Raw genomic sequence first — 17,447 nt, forward strand, 5'->3', positions numbered from 1 at the left:
TTTTAACACATTTTCAGCAGTTCAGATGTATTTGATGTTTTAATTACAATATGTGTTCTTTTCTTTTCTTTCTGAATGCCAGAGTAACATGTGGGCACTCTGCTGGTTCTGGAATACGTGCGATGACAAACTCCACAACGCCATCATGCAGAAGATCTATCGGGAGCTGGGAGAGACCTCAGGTGGATTTTCTGTTGTTTTTTTTAAAGCACGGTGAACTATCCGAGACAAAAAAAAATGTTTTCAAGTTGTATATAATTTTCTAGTGCAAGGGTGTCCAAAGAGTGGCCCGAAAAATCGCCCGATGCACATTTTAAAAATACTGTGACAAAAAAAAAAGATGGACTAAAAAATAAGAAAAGGTTGCAATATTGACACAAATAACACAAAGCTGCCATGCAAGTAGTTTTTTTTTAACGTTAAAACTGTCATTTTTTTTTTAAATAGTAAAACGTATAATTGCCAGATCTGAAGTAGATCTAGAGATTGAGGTGTTGAAAGTAAAAATAATACATATTGATATGACTTTTTTTTAACACTAAAGAGTTGAGGGTGCCTATTTTTTTTTTTTTTGTAAACGGTCGTTTAAAAAATATTAATTAACCAAAAGCAATGTGGTTATGAATGATCTACCTGTTTAAGGCTCTAATTACTTGACATCAACTAATCCATTTTGAAAAAAGATTTTCTTTCACAACAAAAGGGCATAAAACAAAGAACTACACATTTTATGGCCATCAATCTGAAGTAGATTTTTAAGTTTTTTTTGACAGTAAAAAAAAAAAAAAAAAAAAAAAATATATATATATATATTCGACTTCTTTTTAACACTTGAATGACTGAGACCCTTTTGGTAAACATTTATCAGAATTGAGCCCATAGGTAACTCACAAAGTATATTGTAATGGTTTTAAAAATCAAGCTTTCATTTTCATTGTGTGGCCCTCTGTGGAACAAGTTTGGACACCTTTGTGTAAAAACATTTTTGTGTTTCCATCTTTACCAGTGGACCCAACCAATGCTCTTCACTCCATTAGACACCTTCTGGATCCTCAAGCCAGACTCTGGCACCAGTAAGTCGTGAAGCTTGGCACAGCTGCAGACGCTGCGTTTTAGCAGGAAACGCCTGTAGCCCCCCCACCCCCTTTCCTCTGCCTGTGTACTCATGGCCCATCTTGGTAAGCTCCGCCCCTTTTTTTTCTCCATCTCCTGACGACTACCTGCCATCTGTCAAGTTTTCTTTTATCAGCTGCTTGATGTGGGGGGGAGATGCAGTTTTCAAAAGCTTTGAAACCCCTCCCACTTTTTGGCTAAAACTTGAACTGCCAATCAAATGGCTTGATGCGGTGACTGTAAAAAATATATTTTTGTTATGATTATATTCATATGTTGAAGGGTCTTGTGTATTTGCCATTCATCAGTTTGAAACTGATGAATGCCAAATTTTCTAACCAAAAATACAAATAATAAGTTTGCCTATTTTCCAGACACTATGTAAATATTGTAAACTACAGTCCAATTAAAAATAAAAAAAAATCAAAGATGACGCAATACTCAGTTATTTACTTCCTTTTGGATTACCGTATTTTTCGGAGTATAAGTCGCTCCCGAGTATAAGTCGCACCTGCCGAAAATGCATAATAAAGAAGGAAAAATACATATATAGGTCACACTGGAGTATAAGTTGCATTTTTGGGGGAAATTTATTTGATAAAACCCAACGCCAAGAATAGACATTTGAAAGGCAATTTAGAATAAATAAAGAATAGTGAACAACAGGCTGAATAAGTGTACGTTATATGAGGCATAAATAACCAACTGAGAAGGTGCCTGCTATGTTAACATAACATATTATGGTAAGAGTCATTCAAATAACTATAACATATAGAACATGCTATATGTTTACCAAACAATCTGTCACCCCTAATCGCTAAATCCCATGAAATCTTAAACGTCTAGTCTCTTACGTGAATGAGCTAAATAATATTATTTGATATTTTACGGTAATGTGTTAATAATTTCACACATAAGTCGCTCCTGAGTATAAGTCGCACCCCCGGCCAAACTATGAAAAAAAACTGCGACTTATAGTCCGAAAAATACGGTAATTGCAGATGAAAAACTAAATGTTCAATTTGAAATTGTAATCATTTTGTAATCTGATGCAGGTTGTTTTATTTAAGTGTCTTGCGACGTAACAAAAACAATTTGTTGGCCGCTCGTTGGGCATTTCGCTACAAAAGATCCTCAGATGAGGTTTCTGTGCCTTTTTTAAAACGTCAACTTGTGTTTAAACTTGAAGACATTAAAATAAAGCGGGAAAACACAAACAGAAGATAGGTTCAATAATTTATTTGGCATATTATAAATCTGGCAGTTTTTAAGTTGTCGATGTGTTTCTGTGGACGTGCAGCGGCACGTAGGAGAAGCGAAGCACCGGCGGTCCGCGCCCCGCGTGGTGCCGCTTTATGAGGTCCGACAGGTAACGCAATATGGTCAAGTCGCCCGCCACGGACGGGTTGTCTTTTCCGTGCTGGAGCTCGTCTGTATCGAACGTGAACAGCAGAGCCCGATTGGCCAGTGCCGTCAGCCCGCTTTCCAGGTGCAGCAGGTAGGTGGCGCCGCGCAGGATGTTGGTGGAGCGATCGGCCAGGGTCTTGATGAGCGAGCCGGAGTAGGACGGACAGCGCAGCGTCCTCTGGTCCAAGTCCAGCAGGCCCAGATAGCGACTGTAGCGCGTCAGGGAGTGAAGAGTGGTGGAAGACGGCGAGGATGACGACCTGATCAACCACAAAAAGACATTTGATAAAAAGGATTTTTTATGCATTCTAAATCGTAAATAAAATTCTAGCTAAAGAGCCAATGGTAGTCGCTCAGTTCCGCCTATTGCAGTTGTTCTTAACCTGGGTTCGATCGAACCCTAGGGCAGGGGTAGGGAACCTGTGGCTCTTTTGATGACTGCATCTGGCTCTCAGATAAATCTTAGCTGACATTGCTTAACACAATAAGTAATTAATAATTCTGCTGGTAATCAGTGTTAAAAATAACATTCAAATTATAAAACATTCTCATGCATTTTAATCCAACCATCCGTTTTCTATCGCACCTGTTCAAGATGTCGCATTAATGGTAAGAAGTATTATATTATTGTTTAACTTTTAGAATAACAAAGTTATTAAAAATAATTAGAGCAGTCCTGGGTTAAAATCCAGGCTCGGGATCTTTCTGTGTGGAGTTTGCATGTTCTCCCCGTGAATGCGTGGGTTCCCTCCGGGTACTCCGGCTTCCTCCCACTTCCAAAGACATGCACCTGGGGATAGGTTGATTGGCAACACTAAATTGGCCCTAGTGTGTGAATGTGAGTGTGAATGTTGTCTATCTGTGTTGGCCCTGCGACTTGTCCAGGGTGTGCCCCGCCTTCCGCCCGATTGTAGCTGAGATAGGCGCCAGCGCCCCCCGCGACCCCAAAAGGGAATAAGCGGTAGGAAATGGATGGATGGATGTTGGTCTTCCTTAAAAATGCACGCATTTAGTTGTATTCAGTGTTAAAAAATATATGGCTATCATGGAAATACATTTTGAAATATTTGGCTTTCATGGCTCTCTCTGCCAAAAAGGTTCCCGACCCCTGCTCTAGGGGTTCGGTGAGTCGGGTTTAGGGATTCGGTGGAGGTCAAGACACACCCGACTCCTCGTGTCAATAAAAACATCTCCCAATCGGCGTTTTACGGATACGGCAACAGCAGAAGTCACACTGATTTGCAGGTGTGTAATTTGTTGTGAGTTCATGCACTGTGTTGGTTTTGTTCTTTGAACAAGGTGATGTTCATGCACGGTTCATTTTGTGCACCAGTAAAAAAACATGCTAATACTTTAGTATGGGGAAAATTCACCATTAATTAGTTGCTTATTAACATGCAAATTAGTAACATATTGGCTGTTAACTAGTCATTATTAAGTACTTATTAATGCCTTATTCGGCATGGACTTATTATAACGGCATAGCTCGGTTGGTAGAGTGGCCGTGCCAGCAATTTGAGGGTTGCAGGTTCGATTCCCGCTTCTGCCATCCTAGCCACTGCTGTTGTGTCCTTTGGGCAAGGCACTTTACCCACCTGCTCCCAGTGACACCCACACTGGTTTAAATGTAACTTAGATATTGGGTTTCACTATGTAAAGCGCTTTGAATCACTAGAGAAAAGCTCTATATAAATATAATTCACTTCACTTCACAACCCTAACCCTCTAACCCTAAACAAATACCTCAAAATTAAGTCTTTGATACTTCAAATACGTTCCCCTAGTGTCCAAAAAACTCAAAATGAAATGTTTGTTACTTAGAATATGTTCCCCATACTAAAGTGTTACCGAAAACATAAAACTTTGGCTTGAATTTGAAAAAACAAAACAAAACAAATTTTATTTTTCACTAAAGAAGGGTTCGGTTAATGCGAATATGAAACTGGTGGGGTTCCGTACTTCCAACAAGGTTAAGAACCACTGGCCTATTGCTTGTATTCCCACACGCCCGGAAGTGAAAACTAGGGATGTCTGATAATATCGGACTGCCGTTATTATCGGCCGATAAATGCTTTAAAATGTAACATCGGAAATTATCGGTATCGGCTTCAAAAAGTAAAATTTATGACTTTTTAAAACGCTGACGTAGGAAGAAGTACAGAGTGCCAATAAACCTTAAAGGCACTGCCTTTGCGTGCCGGCCCAGTCACATATCCACGGCTTTTCACACACACAAGTGAATTAACGCATACTTGGTCAACAGCCATACAGGTCACACTGAGGGTGGCCGTATAAACAACTTTAATACTGTTACAAATAAGCGCCACACTGTGAACCCACACCAAACAAGAATGACAAACACGTTCCGGGAGAACATCCGCACCGTAACACAACAGAACAAATACCCAGAAACCTTTGCAGCACTAACTCTTCCGGGACACTACAATATACACCCGCTGCTGCCCATCTCAACCCCCAACCCCACCCACCTCAACCTCGTCTTGCTCTCTCTCTTGTGTGTGTGTGTGTGTGTGTGTGTGTGTGTGTGAAAAGCCGGAGTTATTATGTGATTGGACCGGCACGCAAAGGCAGTGCCTTTAAGGTTGATTGGCGCTCTGTACTTCTCCTTACGTCCGTGTACCACTACATACAGCGGCGTTTTTAAAAAGTCCAAAATTTCACTTTTTGAAACAGATACCGACAATTTCCGATATTACATTTTAAAGCATTTATCGGCCGATTATATCGTCAGCCCGATATTATCGGACATCTTTATCCATCCATTTTCTACCGCTTATTCCCTTTCGGGGCCGCGGGGGGCGCTGGCGCCTATCTCAGCTACAATTGGGCGGAAGGCGGGGTACACCCTGGACAAGTCGCCACCTCATCGCAGGGCCAACACAGATAGACAACCTTATTCTATTTTGTGAGAGGCATGATTTATAAACCAGAATTCACTTTCACCAACTCAGAGGTGATGCAGCTGCTCAGCATGTCAACACTGTAGCTGCACAAGTTCGTCAGCTTTTCTGTGATTACGCCGCCGCGAAAAGTAGTTCCTTGGCGTTAGCTCCTGTAATGACAATATCTCTAATACTCTGTTAATAATCAGGTCACAAGGTGTAAATAGGTTATAGTTTTTGGATGCTTTTAGAGGGCTTCCTGGATGGAACAGCGTACACAATAGTTGCCACCTCTAACTTGCCATATTTTACGACTGAGAATGCATTCAAAAAAGAAAAAAACATATGTACTTGTCTTATATTGGCGGATGATTGGCAAAATTCCCCTTTGAAATGAAAATGTAAGAAAGTCACCTGTGGACACCTATCAGCCTCCAGGTGATCAAGTCACTCAGCTGGAGCGGCGTGCTCAAACACGGCATCACCACGCCCACGCCGGGCGCAGGCAGGAAGAGACTCAGTCCGTCCACGGTCTTCCTCAGCAGACCGTCATCGCGACTCACGACCACCAGGGGGCGGCCGCTCAGCAGACAGAACACGGCGTCGTGGGAGAAGGAGTTCTGCTTGAGGAAGCGTAGAGCTCGCCGTCCCGCCTTCCTTCGTGTGGTTTTATCTGAGGCGCCGCCGACGTGGACTTTCTGAAGCGGGGACGGCGGGTCCGAGGAGCCGGTGAAGCTGCTGCTGTCCCATGCCTCGTCTGCGGCGCTGGGCGTGCGGGGAGGAGCGTGGCTCGACCAGCGCTCAAAGTCGAGCGGCGTGCTAAAGTTCACGGCGAGGTCAGGCCGCGTCTGGTGACCTGGACTACTTCCTAGGCGGCCGTCTCCATCAGCCAGGCTCCTCGCCCAAGATGCCACCTCCACAGTGACATCATCACAGGTCTTCATTTGTGTTGGCTCCTCCCACTTTTCCGAGAGGCCGTTGCTAAGAGGCTGCCGCTCCGCCTCTTCCTCCGTGATGGCGGCGAGGTCCTCGGGGACGATGGACTCGGTGGTGCTTAGGACTTCGATGCTGTCCTGGCTGTTGGCTCGTCTGGCGTATCCTCTCCCTCGCCGCGGCGCCGCCTCCCACTTTGAAGCCACCGCAGGCAGGTGGAAGGCGACGTCGGCGTCCCGCTGCGTGCGATACGAGCGCTCCGTCCCGAGGACCTCGATGCTGTCGTTGCTGCCGATGCTTCCCGTCTCCGCGGCGACCTGGGGGTCGGAGGTCACCACTTCTCCCGCCTCCATTTTGATGGGCAGCTCCTCCACGCAGGAGCAGAAAGACTGCTGCTCCCCGCTTTGACTTCCTGTTGCTTTCAGCGACGCTTCCTGGCCGCCAGTCTCCTCCGCCGCCTCTCCTTCATCATCATCAGCATCATCATCATCCGGGCGCCACAGCTCAAAGAGGAAGTCGGTGAGTCCCAGCTCCTTAGAGAGCGAGCGGGTGATGTGAGCGTTACGCAGGGCGCCGGCGTCGCCACGGAGACGGTATTCCGTGTGCGCCAGCTGCTCTCTCATCAGTGACAGGAAGTAGGCGTTGCACAGCTCGTCTATTGACTTCAGGTGACGCTCTGACCGGCGGGGGCGGGGCGGGGACAGAAGAGGAGGCAGGGCGGCGGGCGCGTCCGTCAAGGCGGGGTCGTAAGGCAGGAAGTCCGGCTGTTTGAGCTTCCTGTTTGGGTAGGACGTCACCTGGCGGAGGAGATCTTTGTGAGTGAAGATGGAGCGCTCCAACGCTTCCAATTCGTCCGGCTTTCCTCCCTCGCCGTACTCCAGCAGCATCGAGCGTGCGTACCTGAAACAGTCACATGATCACAGCTCTGTGGGCGGAGCTTAAAGACCTACTGAAATGAGATTTTCTTATTTAAACTATCAGGTCCATTCTATGTGTCTTACTTGACCATTTTGCGATATTGCCATATTTTTGCTGAAAGGATTTAGTAGAGAACATCGACGATAAATTTTGCAACTTTTGGTTGCTAATAAAAAAGCCTTGCCTGTACCGGAAGTAGCGGATGATGTGTGCGTGACGTCACGGGTTGTAGGGCTCCTCACATCCTCACTTTGTTTATAATCATAGCTACCAGCAGTAAAAGCTATTCGGACAGAGAAAGCGACAATTTCCCCGTTAATTTGAGCGAGGATGAGGAAAGTTAGAGTGAGGCATTAAAAAAAAAAAATTGAAAATGCGACGGCTCCGGGTGGTGGCAGTGTGAGCGTTTAAGATGTAATTAGACACATTTACTAAGACAATTCTGGAAGATCCCTTATCTGCTTATTGTTTTAATTGTTTTTTTTGTGAGATTGTAAAGTTACACCTGAAAGTCGGAGGGCTGCAGTGAACGCCAGTGTCTCTGAGAGAAGCCAAGATCACAGCTGCCTTTTTGAGCTGCAGGATGAGGTCCCACAATCCACTGAAGTCTCCGGTAAGAGCTGACTTAATATCAAAATTTTCCCATCCAAAAACATGCTGGTTGACGTAGAAGTGAAGTGAAGTGAATTATATTTATATAGCGCTTTTCTCTAGTGACTCAAAGCGCTTTACATAGTGAAACTCAATATCTAAGTTACATTTAAACCAGTGTGGGTGGCACTGGGAGCAGGTGGGTAAAGTGTCTTGCCCAAGGACACGACGGCAGTGACTGGGATGGCGGAAGCGGGAATCAATAATAATAATAATAATGGATTAGATTTATATCACGCTTTTCTATTGTTAGATACTTAAAGCGCTCACAGAGAAGTTGGAACCCATCATTCATTCACACCTGGTGGTGGTAAGCTACATTTGCAGCCACAGCTGTCCTGGGGTAGACTGACGGAAGCGTGGCTGCCAGTTTGCGCCTACGGCCCCTCCGACCACCACCAATCTTTCATTCAACATTCATTCACCAGTGTGAGCGGCACCGGGGGCAAGGGTGAAGTGTCCGGCCCAAGGACACAACGGCAGCGATTTGGATGTCAATAGGTGGGAAGCGAACCTGCAACCCTCAATCAATCAATGTTTATTTATATAGCCCCAAATCACAAATGTCTCAAAGGACTGCACAAATCATTACGACTACAACATCCTCGGAAGAACCCACAAAAGGGCAAGGAAAACTCACACCCAGTGGGCAGGGAGAATTCACATCCAGTGGGACGCCAGTGACAATGCTGACTATGAGAAACCTTGGAGAGGACCTCAGATGTGGGCAACCCCCCCTCTCTAGGGGACCGAAAGCAATGGATGTCGAGCGGGTCTAACATGATACTGTGAAAGTTCAATCCATAGTGGCTCCAACACAGCCGCGAGAGTTCAGTTCAAGCGGATCCAAGACAGCAGCGAGAGTCCCGTCCACAGGAAACCATCTCAAGCGGATCAGCAGCGTAGAGATGTCCCCAACCGATACAGGCGAGCGGTCCATCCTGGGTCCCGACGAGCGGTCCATCCTGGGTCTCGACTCTGGACAGCCAGTACTTCATCCATGGTCATCGGACCGGACCCCCTCCACAAGGGAGGGGGGGGACATAGGAGAAAGAAAAGAAGCGGCAGATCAACTGGTCTAAAAAGGAGGTCTATTTAAAGGCTAGAGTATACAGATGAGTTTTAAGGTGAGACTTAAATGCTTCTACTGAGGTAGCATCTCGAACTGTTACCGGGAGGGCATTCCAGAGTACTGGAGCCCGAACGGAAAACGCTCTATAGCCCGCAGACTTTTTTGGGGCTCTAGGAATCACTAATAAGCTGGAGTCTTTTGAACGCAGATTTCTTGCCGGGACATATGGTACAATACAATCGGCAAGATAGGCTGGAGCTAGACCGTGTAGTATTTTATACGTAAGTAGTAAAACCCTCAAGTTGCTGGCACGGCCGCTCTACCAACCGAGCTATGCCGCCCCAAACATGTTCGCTTGACCGCTCTGTGTTAAAGCTTCACAACAAACAAAGTAACACCGGCTGCAATCCACCGCTTTCCACCAACAGCATTCTTCTTTGACGTCTCCATTATTTATTGAACAAATTGCAACAGATTCAGCAACACAGATGTCCAAAATACTGTGTAATTATGCGATGGAAATAAACGACTTTTAGCCGTAAGTGGTGCTGGACTAATATGTCTTCTACAACGTCATCATTCCGCGACGTTTTCAACAAGAAACTCCGCGTGAAATTTAAAATTGTAATTTAGTAAACTAAAGCGGCCATATTGGCATGTGTTGCAATGTTAATATTTATAAACTCTCAGACTGCGTGGTCGCTAGTTGTGGTTTTCAGTAGGCCTTTAAGCCTTCAAACTGGGGCCTTACTGGAGCTCTTGTAGTTTCCGCTGCAGCTCCAGAGAAAAGGCCTGCCTGTTGCCAGTCTTCAGGCTCTCGGACGCTCGGGAGAAGCCGGCCGCCAGCCGGGCGAAGTTCTCCATCAGCTTGTTCTGGTCTGAGCACACGTACGCCATGCAGAAGGGCCGCACCATGCCGCGCGCCTCCAGGTCGTACAGCGTCACGTGCTGCACGTAGGCGAAGGCGCTCTCCGCCGAGTCGCCCAGGACCACCTTGGAGTCTTCGCTGAAGCTGAGGCGGGGGCTTGTGGAGTCGGACGGGGCGTGGCCAGGTCCCGAGGCCTGATAGTCCACCGACATGATGCGCACGGAGAAGTGGTTGAGGTCGAAGGAGCCGATGACTTTGGGGTCGTCTGGGATGGTCATGACAGGTGTTGGACCCACCTGGACGCACAAACACAGGAAACATTACTTCTGCCGCAGTGTATTTATATCAGGTGTCGCCCCCTAGTGGCTGTGAGCGGTATGAATGCTATGATTTCTTTTCAGCTATAGTTTTGTCATTTTCTGTTTTGGAACAATACAATGTTTTGGGGTATATTTAACATGAAATATACAGTAAAATCGATAATCTTAAATTGGTGCTTGAGGCCACTTAGTTAAGGATTGCACACTTGCCTAATAGTTAAACAGTATGAGTTGTTGGAAAACTGTTTGCCTCATGTCACACAAAATCTAATGGCAGTTTATTTTCATAAATTGTAATTTTAAACATGACATCAGGGTAGTGAACCACACAACTGTAAAGTCCACTGCCACCTTGTGGTGGGCTGTACACATGACACCTGAAACGTTATATCTTTACAAATATTTACCAGGTTGTAAATATTGGTACAAATGTTCACCGTGATGTAAATATTAGAGCAAATATTTACCAGTATTTAAATGTTAGTACACATATTTACCATGATGTAAATAATACAAATATTTACCATGATGCAAATATTAGTACAAATATTTAACAGGATGTAAATAACACAAATATTCACCATGATGTAAATAATACCAATATTTATCACGATGTAAATATTAGAGCGAATATTTACCATGATGTAAATATTACAAATATTTACCACAATTTAAATATTGGAACAAATATTTACCATGATGAAAATATTAGTAAAAATATTTACCATAATTTAAGTATTACAACATATTTACAATGATGTATATATTAAAACATATTTAACATAATTTCATTATTACAACATATTTACCATGATGTAAACATTACAACAAATATTTATCAAAATATAAATATTACAAATATTTACCATGATAAAATTACAAATATTTACCATGATGTAAATATTAACTATGATGTGAATAATACCAATATTTACCATGATGAAAATATTAGTACAAATATTTACCATGATGTAAATATTAGAAATATTTACCACAATGTAAATATTAATACAAATATTTACCATGATGTAAATAATAATACCAATATTTGTCATTATGTAAATATTAATACAAATATTTACTATGATACAAATATTAGAAATATTTACCATGATGTAAATATTAATACCAATATTTACCATGATGTAAATATTAGAAATATTTACCACAATGTAAATATTAATACAAATATTTACCATGATGTAAATATTAACACAACTATTCACCATGATGTAAATATTGGAACAAATATTTACCATGATGTCAATATTAGTAAAAATATTTACCATGATTTAAATATTAGTAGATATATTTACCACAATATAAATATTAATGCAAATATTAACCAAAATGTAAATATTACAACAAAAATTTACCATGATGTTAATATTGGTACAAATATTTACCTCGATATAAATAGTAATACAAATATTTACCATGATGTAAATATTAATACCAATATTTACCATGATGTAAATCCATCCATCCATCCATTTTCTACCGCTTATTCCCCTTTGGGGTCGTGAAGTAAACATGATTACCATGATGTAAATATTAACACAAATATTTACCATGATGTAAATATTAGTACAAATATTTACCATAATTTAAGTATTACAACATATTTACAATGATGTATATATTAAAACATAATTAACATAATTTCATTATTACAACATATTTACCATGATGTAAACATTAATACAAATATTTACCATGGTGTAATTATTAGAACAAATATTTACCATAATGTAAAATGTATTACAAATATTTACCATAATTTAAACATTACAACATATTTACCGTGACATAAATATTAGTACAAATATTCACCATGATGTAAATATTATTACAAATAGTTACCATGATGCAAATATTAGTAAAAATATTTAACATGATGTAAATATTAGTACTGATATTTTCCATAATCTCAATATTACAACACATATTTACAATGATGTAAATATTCATACAAATATTTACCATGATGTAAACATTATTACAAATATTTACCATAATGTAAATATTACAACATATTTACCATGATGCAAATATAAAAATAGTTACCATGATGTATATATTAGAACAAATATTTATCATAATTTGAATATTACAACATATTTACAATAATGTAAATATTAATACCAATATTTACCAGGATGTAAACGTGAATACAAATATTTACCATAATGTAAATATTAGTACAAATGTTCACTATGATGTAAATATTACAACACATTTTACCATGATGTAAATATTAATACAAATATTTACCAGGATGTAAACATGAATACAAATATTTACCATAATGTAAATATTAGTACAAATATTCACTATGATGTAAATATTAGAAATGTTATCATGATGTAAATATTAGTACAATTATTTACCATGTAAATATTACAACAAATATTTACCACAATGTAACTATTACAACAAATATTTACCATGATGTAAATAGCAGTACAAATATTTACCAAAATTAAAATATTACAACACATATTTACCATGATGTAAATATTAATACAAATATTTACCATAATTTATTACAACACATATTTACCATGATGTAAATATTAGAAACATTTTACCACGATGTAAATATTAGTACTAATATTTACCGTAATGTAAATAATAGTACAAATTTTACCATGATGTTATTAGTACAACTATTTACCATAATTTAAATTTGACAACACATATTTACAATGATGTAAATCTAAGTACAAATAATCACAATGATGTAAATATTCATACAAATATTTACCAGGATGTAAATATTACAACACATTTGTCATGATGTAAATATAAGTACAAATATTTACCATTATGTGAATATTTGAATACATTTTACCAGGATGTAAATATTAGTATAAGTATATACCAGGATGTAAATATTAAAACACATATTTGTCAGGATGTAAAAATAGTATAAATATTAACCATGATGTAAATATTATTACAATAATTCAATCTGCTGACCTGCTCGGAGAATTCTGCCACCAGCACAAAGTCGTAGTGGAATTTGGCCGTGGAGCTCCAGGGATGCGTGGAAGAAAGCAGCGGGACGGAGAGCGCGTCCGGCAGCCCCCCGGGGTCGTCCTCCGCCGCGTCCTCCCCGAAGCCCTCCGGCCCCGTGAAGGGCAGCAAGTCCGGCGACGAGATCATCTCCTGGGCGCTGATCAGGCACCGGCGCGCCGAACTTCTCCGTCCAAGTCGGACATGACTAACCTCGCGCTGCGTCGGTTCCTCCAAGTCATGTGAGCGCGGAGAAGTCTCACTTCCTCCCGGATCAAATCACCGCAAATAGCACAACAACTCCCTGGGATTCTTCCGCTTTTTCCCCCCGCAGATTTCACGGCGTTCAGGCGTTTCTCGCAAACTTCTTCTGCCGCATGTTTGGACACGTGACCGCCGTGCTGCTGACCTTCCAAACTGTTCAAAACTATTTTCAACTGCGACGTCAAGTCACACGTGACGATACACAACCACTTCCGGTGTGCACTTTCAAAACAAAGCCCGACAAACTTGACATCAACCACGTCCGGTGTTGTGCCGAAATCTGTTACCCATTGGAATTTGTAACTCCAGGGGGCGATGTTCCCATGGCGTTTGTTTGATGGTTAAACGGCAAGGAGGAGAAGAAGAACGCTTGCGTAAATGGCGTAAACTATCCGTAATGCTGAAACGTCACTTATCTATATTGGAACATGTATGTGTGTGAAAGAGAATCAACAGCTGATACAATGGACTCATACTATAATGAAAGTCATTATTTGATTTCAAGAATATGTGTAATTGATTAATGCTGAAATTCTGTCAAGTGACGTTGCAGCTGTCTCGCCAAATTTCTTCTCCCTACAAAAACATTCCCCCCAAATCTCTTTTCCTCAACAATTGGTTTAACAATAACATTATTTTAGTGAGTCAGCTTTTCAATAAGCAAGGTCAACTTTTTAATTACCAAGAATTTCTCAACCAATTTAAGATACCTGTGACTACCAAACAATTTGCTATTCCCAACAGGTGTTATTATGTTGGACAGGGCTTACACATCTCCTCTTTCTGCAGAAAAAAATATGAATGATCCACTTGACACTCATGTGGGGAAACTCTGCTTTGATCAAAAAAAATAACAGAAAAATCCGCAGCTTATTCCAAAATGATTGTGTGTCTGTCTCCTATGTAATTTCCTTATGGAATAATGTCGTAAATGACATCTGTTGGATCAAAACGTGGTCCCTTCCTAACAGGTATTTACTTACCAACAAAGTCAAAGAGATATCATTTAAAATCATCCATCGCTATTACCCTGTAAAGACTGTGATGGTTAGATACAAGAAGGACATTGATGTTATGTAACATGCACCCAGAGACTGTCAACCACTTGTTTTGGACTTGTGAAAACCCTCCATCACTATGGCAGGCATCTGTCGCTTCATCCTGGACAATATTTATGACAAATTTGTGCTTTACTTTAAAGATGTGATTTTTGGTTTTACACTGTATTGAACAAAAATTTGAAAAGGAATTCTACCTTTGCAACCTCATTATTTTATTGGCTAAGTTTTATATTCATAAATGTAAGTTTCTTAATACCCGTCCTATCTTTTGTGCCTTTAAAAAAGATCTGGAACTTTACATTAAAACGCTCTCTACCTCTAACAAAAAAGCTGTGAAAACGATGATGCTGTGTTCCAAATTTAAGTTATTTGATGAATCAGAATAAGCCCACGGCTTTGCATTTTTTTTATTGTATATATATATATATATATATTTTTTTTTTTGTATTCTATTTTTATTATTTTGAACTTACAACCCCCTGGTGCTGTTTTCATAATGTTTTATATTGTTGTTTGACTTATTGTTTGTAATTGTTGAAATTGATAAATAAACCTTTAAAAAACAAAACAAAAAAAAACCTCCCCCCCCCATTTACTTCCGGGGTCATGATTAATACAGACTTTTTGTTAACACTATATTATAAAAATAGAGACGTTTTGTTAACGCTATATTATAACATTTTTAAAAAACAATTTACAAACACAAGCTATGGGATGACATAGGAGGAAACGTGACCCCAGAAGTAAATGGGTCATCTCATAGCTTGTGTTTTTTAAATTTTTTTTGTAATAAAGCGTTAACAAAACGTCTGTATTTTTATAATATAGTGTTATATTTTTATAATATAGCGTTAACAAAACGTCTGTATTTTTATAATATAGTGTTATATTTTTATAATATAGCGTTAACAAAACGTCTGTATTTTTATAATAGTGTTAACAAAACGTCTATTTTTATAATATAGCGTTAACAAAACGTCTATTTTTATAATATAGCGTTATATTGTTATGATATAGCGTTAACAAAACGTCTGTATTTTTATAATATAGCGTTATTTTTTTATAATATAGCGTTAAAACGTTTGTATTTTCATAATATAGCGTTATATTTCTATAATATAGCGTTAACAAAACGTCTGTATTTTTATAATATATTGTTATATTTTTATAATATAGCGTTAACAAAACGTCTATTTTTATAATATAGTGTTATATTTTTATAATATAGCGTTAACAAAACGTCTATTTTTATAATATAGCGTTATATTGTTATAATATAGCGTTAACAAAACGTCTATTTTTATAATATAGCGTTAACAAAACGTCTGTATTTTTATAATATAGCGTTATATTTTTATAATATAGCGTTAACAAAACGTCTGTATTTTTATAATATAGTGTTAACAAAACGTCTATTTTTATAATATAGCGTTAACAAAACGTCTATTTTTATAATACAGCGTTATATTGTTAAAATATAGCGTTAACAAAACGTCAGTATTTTTATAATATAGCGTTATATTTTTATAATATAGCGTTAACAAAACGTCTGTATTTTTATAATATAGTGTTATATTTTTATAATATAGCGTCAACAAAACGTCTGTATTTTTATAATATAGTGTTATATTTTTATAATATAGCGTTAACAAAACGTCTATTTTTATAATATAGTGTTATATTGTTATAATATAGCGTTAACAAAACGTCTGTATTTTTATAATATAGTGTTATATTTTTATAATATAGCGTTAACAAAACGTCTGTATTTTTATAATATAGTGTTAACAAAACGTCTATTTTTATAATATAGCGTTAACAAAACGTCTATTTTTATAATATAGCGTTATATTGTTAAAATATAGCGTTAACAAAACGTCAGTATTTTTATAATATAGCGTTATATTTTTATAATATAGCGTTAACAAAACGTCTGTATTTTTATAATATAGTGTTATATTTTTATAATATAGCGTTAACAAAACGTCTATTTTTATAATATAGCGTTATATTGTTATAATATAGCGTTAACAAAACGTCTGTATTTTTATAATATAGTGTTATATTTTTATAATAGAGCGTTAACAAAACGTCTATTTTTATAACACAGCGTTATATTTTTATAACACAGCGTTAATAAAACGTTTGTATTAATCATGACCCCGGAAGTAAATGGGGGGGAAGGTTTATGTAGCGGGGGAGAAATTTGGCGTGACACAGCATTAAAGATAGTTTACGCCATTCACGCAAGCGTTCTTCTTCTCCTCCTCTTTGCTTGCCGTTTAACCATCAGACAAACGCCATGGGAACATCGCCCCCTAGAGTTACAAAGTGCGGTTCAACACCGAAAAAAAAAAACGCGATTCACATTTCCGAAAGATTTTTGCGAAGTGTTTTGCGTAATTAGAAACAAAAGAGCAAACCACTCTTTATGTGTGAACGATCTTTGACCAGTTTGTTCTAGTACCGCTAGAGCAGTGGTTCTCAAATGGGAGTACACGTACCCCTGGGGGTACTTGAAGGTATGCCAAGGGGTACGTGAGATTTTTAAAAAATATTCTAAAAATAGCAACAATTCAAAAATCTTTTATAAATATATATATATAGAATAATACTTCAACAAAATATGAATGTAAGGTCATAAACTGTGAAAAGAAATGCAACAATGCAATATTCAGTGTCGACAGCTAGATTTTTTGTGGACATGTTCCATAAATATCGATGTTAAAGATGTATTTTTTTGTGAAGAAATATTTAGAATGAAGTTAATGAATCCAGATGGATCTCTATTACAATCCCCAAAGAGGGCACTTTAAGTTGATGATTACTTCTATGTGTAGAAATCTTTATTTATAATTGAATCACTTGTTTATTTTTCAACTAGTTTTTAGTTATTTTCATATCTTTTTTTTCCAAATA

At 38.9% G+C, this 17,447-nt stretch overlaps 2 protein-coding genes across 3 annotated transcripts in view; one reads left to right on the plus strand and one right to left on the minus strand.

Annotated features, from left to right (window-relative positions):
* zgc:112980 (uncharacterized protein LOC503706 homolog) overlaps positions 1-1,381 on the plus strand; it is a 40,762-nt gene extending 39,381 nt beyond the window's left edge. For both annotated transcript variants that reach the window (XM_061913981.1, XM_061913991.1), the window contains exons 31-32: positions 83-182; positions 1,007-1,381. In XM_061913981.1, coding sequence (XP_061769965.1) covers positions 83-182; positions 1,007-1,077 — 171 coding nt within the window. In that variant the 3' untranslated portion in view covers positions 1,078-1,381. The remainder of the gene's footprint in view (positions 1-82; positions 183-1,006) is intronic.
* A 956-nt stretch (positions 1,382-2,337) lies between these two features.
* Positions 2,338-13,691, minus strand: smcr8b (Smith-Magenis syndrome chromosome region, candidate 8b). The gene is made up of 4 exons (XM_061914004.1): positions 13,168-13,691; positions 9,749-10,161; positions 5,838-7,256; positions 2,338-2,780 (listed from the first exon to the last, which is right to left on the minus strand). The coding sequence occupies exons 1-4, from the start codon at positions 13,351-13,353 to the stop codon at positions 2,381-2,383; spliced, it is 2,418 nt and encodes an 805-aa protein (XP_061769988.1). The 5' UTR covers positions 13,354-13,691; the 3' UTR covers positions 2,338-2,380.
* Positions 13,692-17,447: the final 3,756 nt, after the last annotated feature.

The sequence above is a fragment of the Nerophis ophidion genome, linkage group LG01 (genome assembly GCF_033978795.1).
Source record: "Nerophis ophidion isolate RoL-2023_Sa linkage group LG01, RoL_Noph_v1.0, whole genome shotgun sequence".
In the NCBI taxonomy this organism is placed as follows: Eukaryota; Metazoa; Chordata; class Actinopteri; order Syngnathiformes; family Syngnathidae; genus Nerophis; species Nerophis ophidion.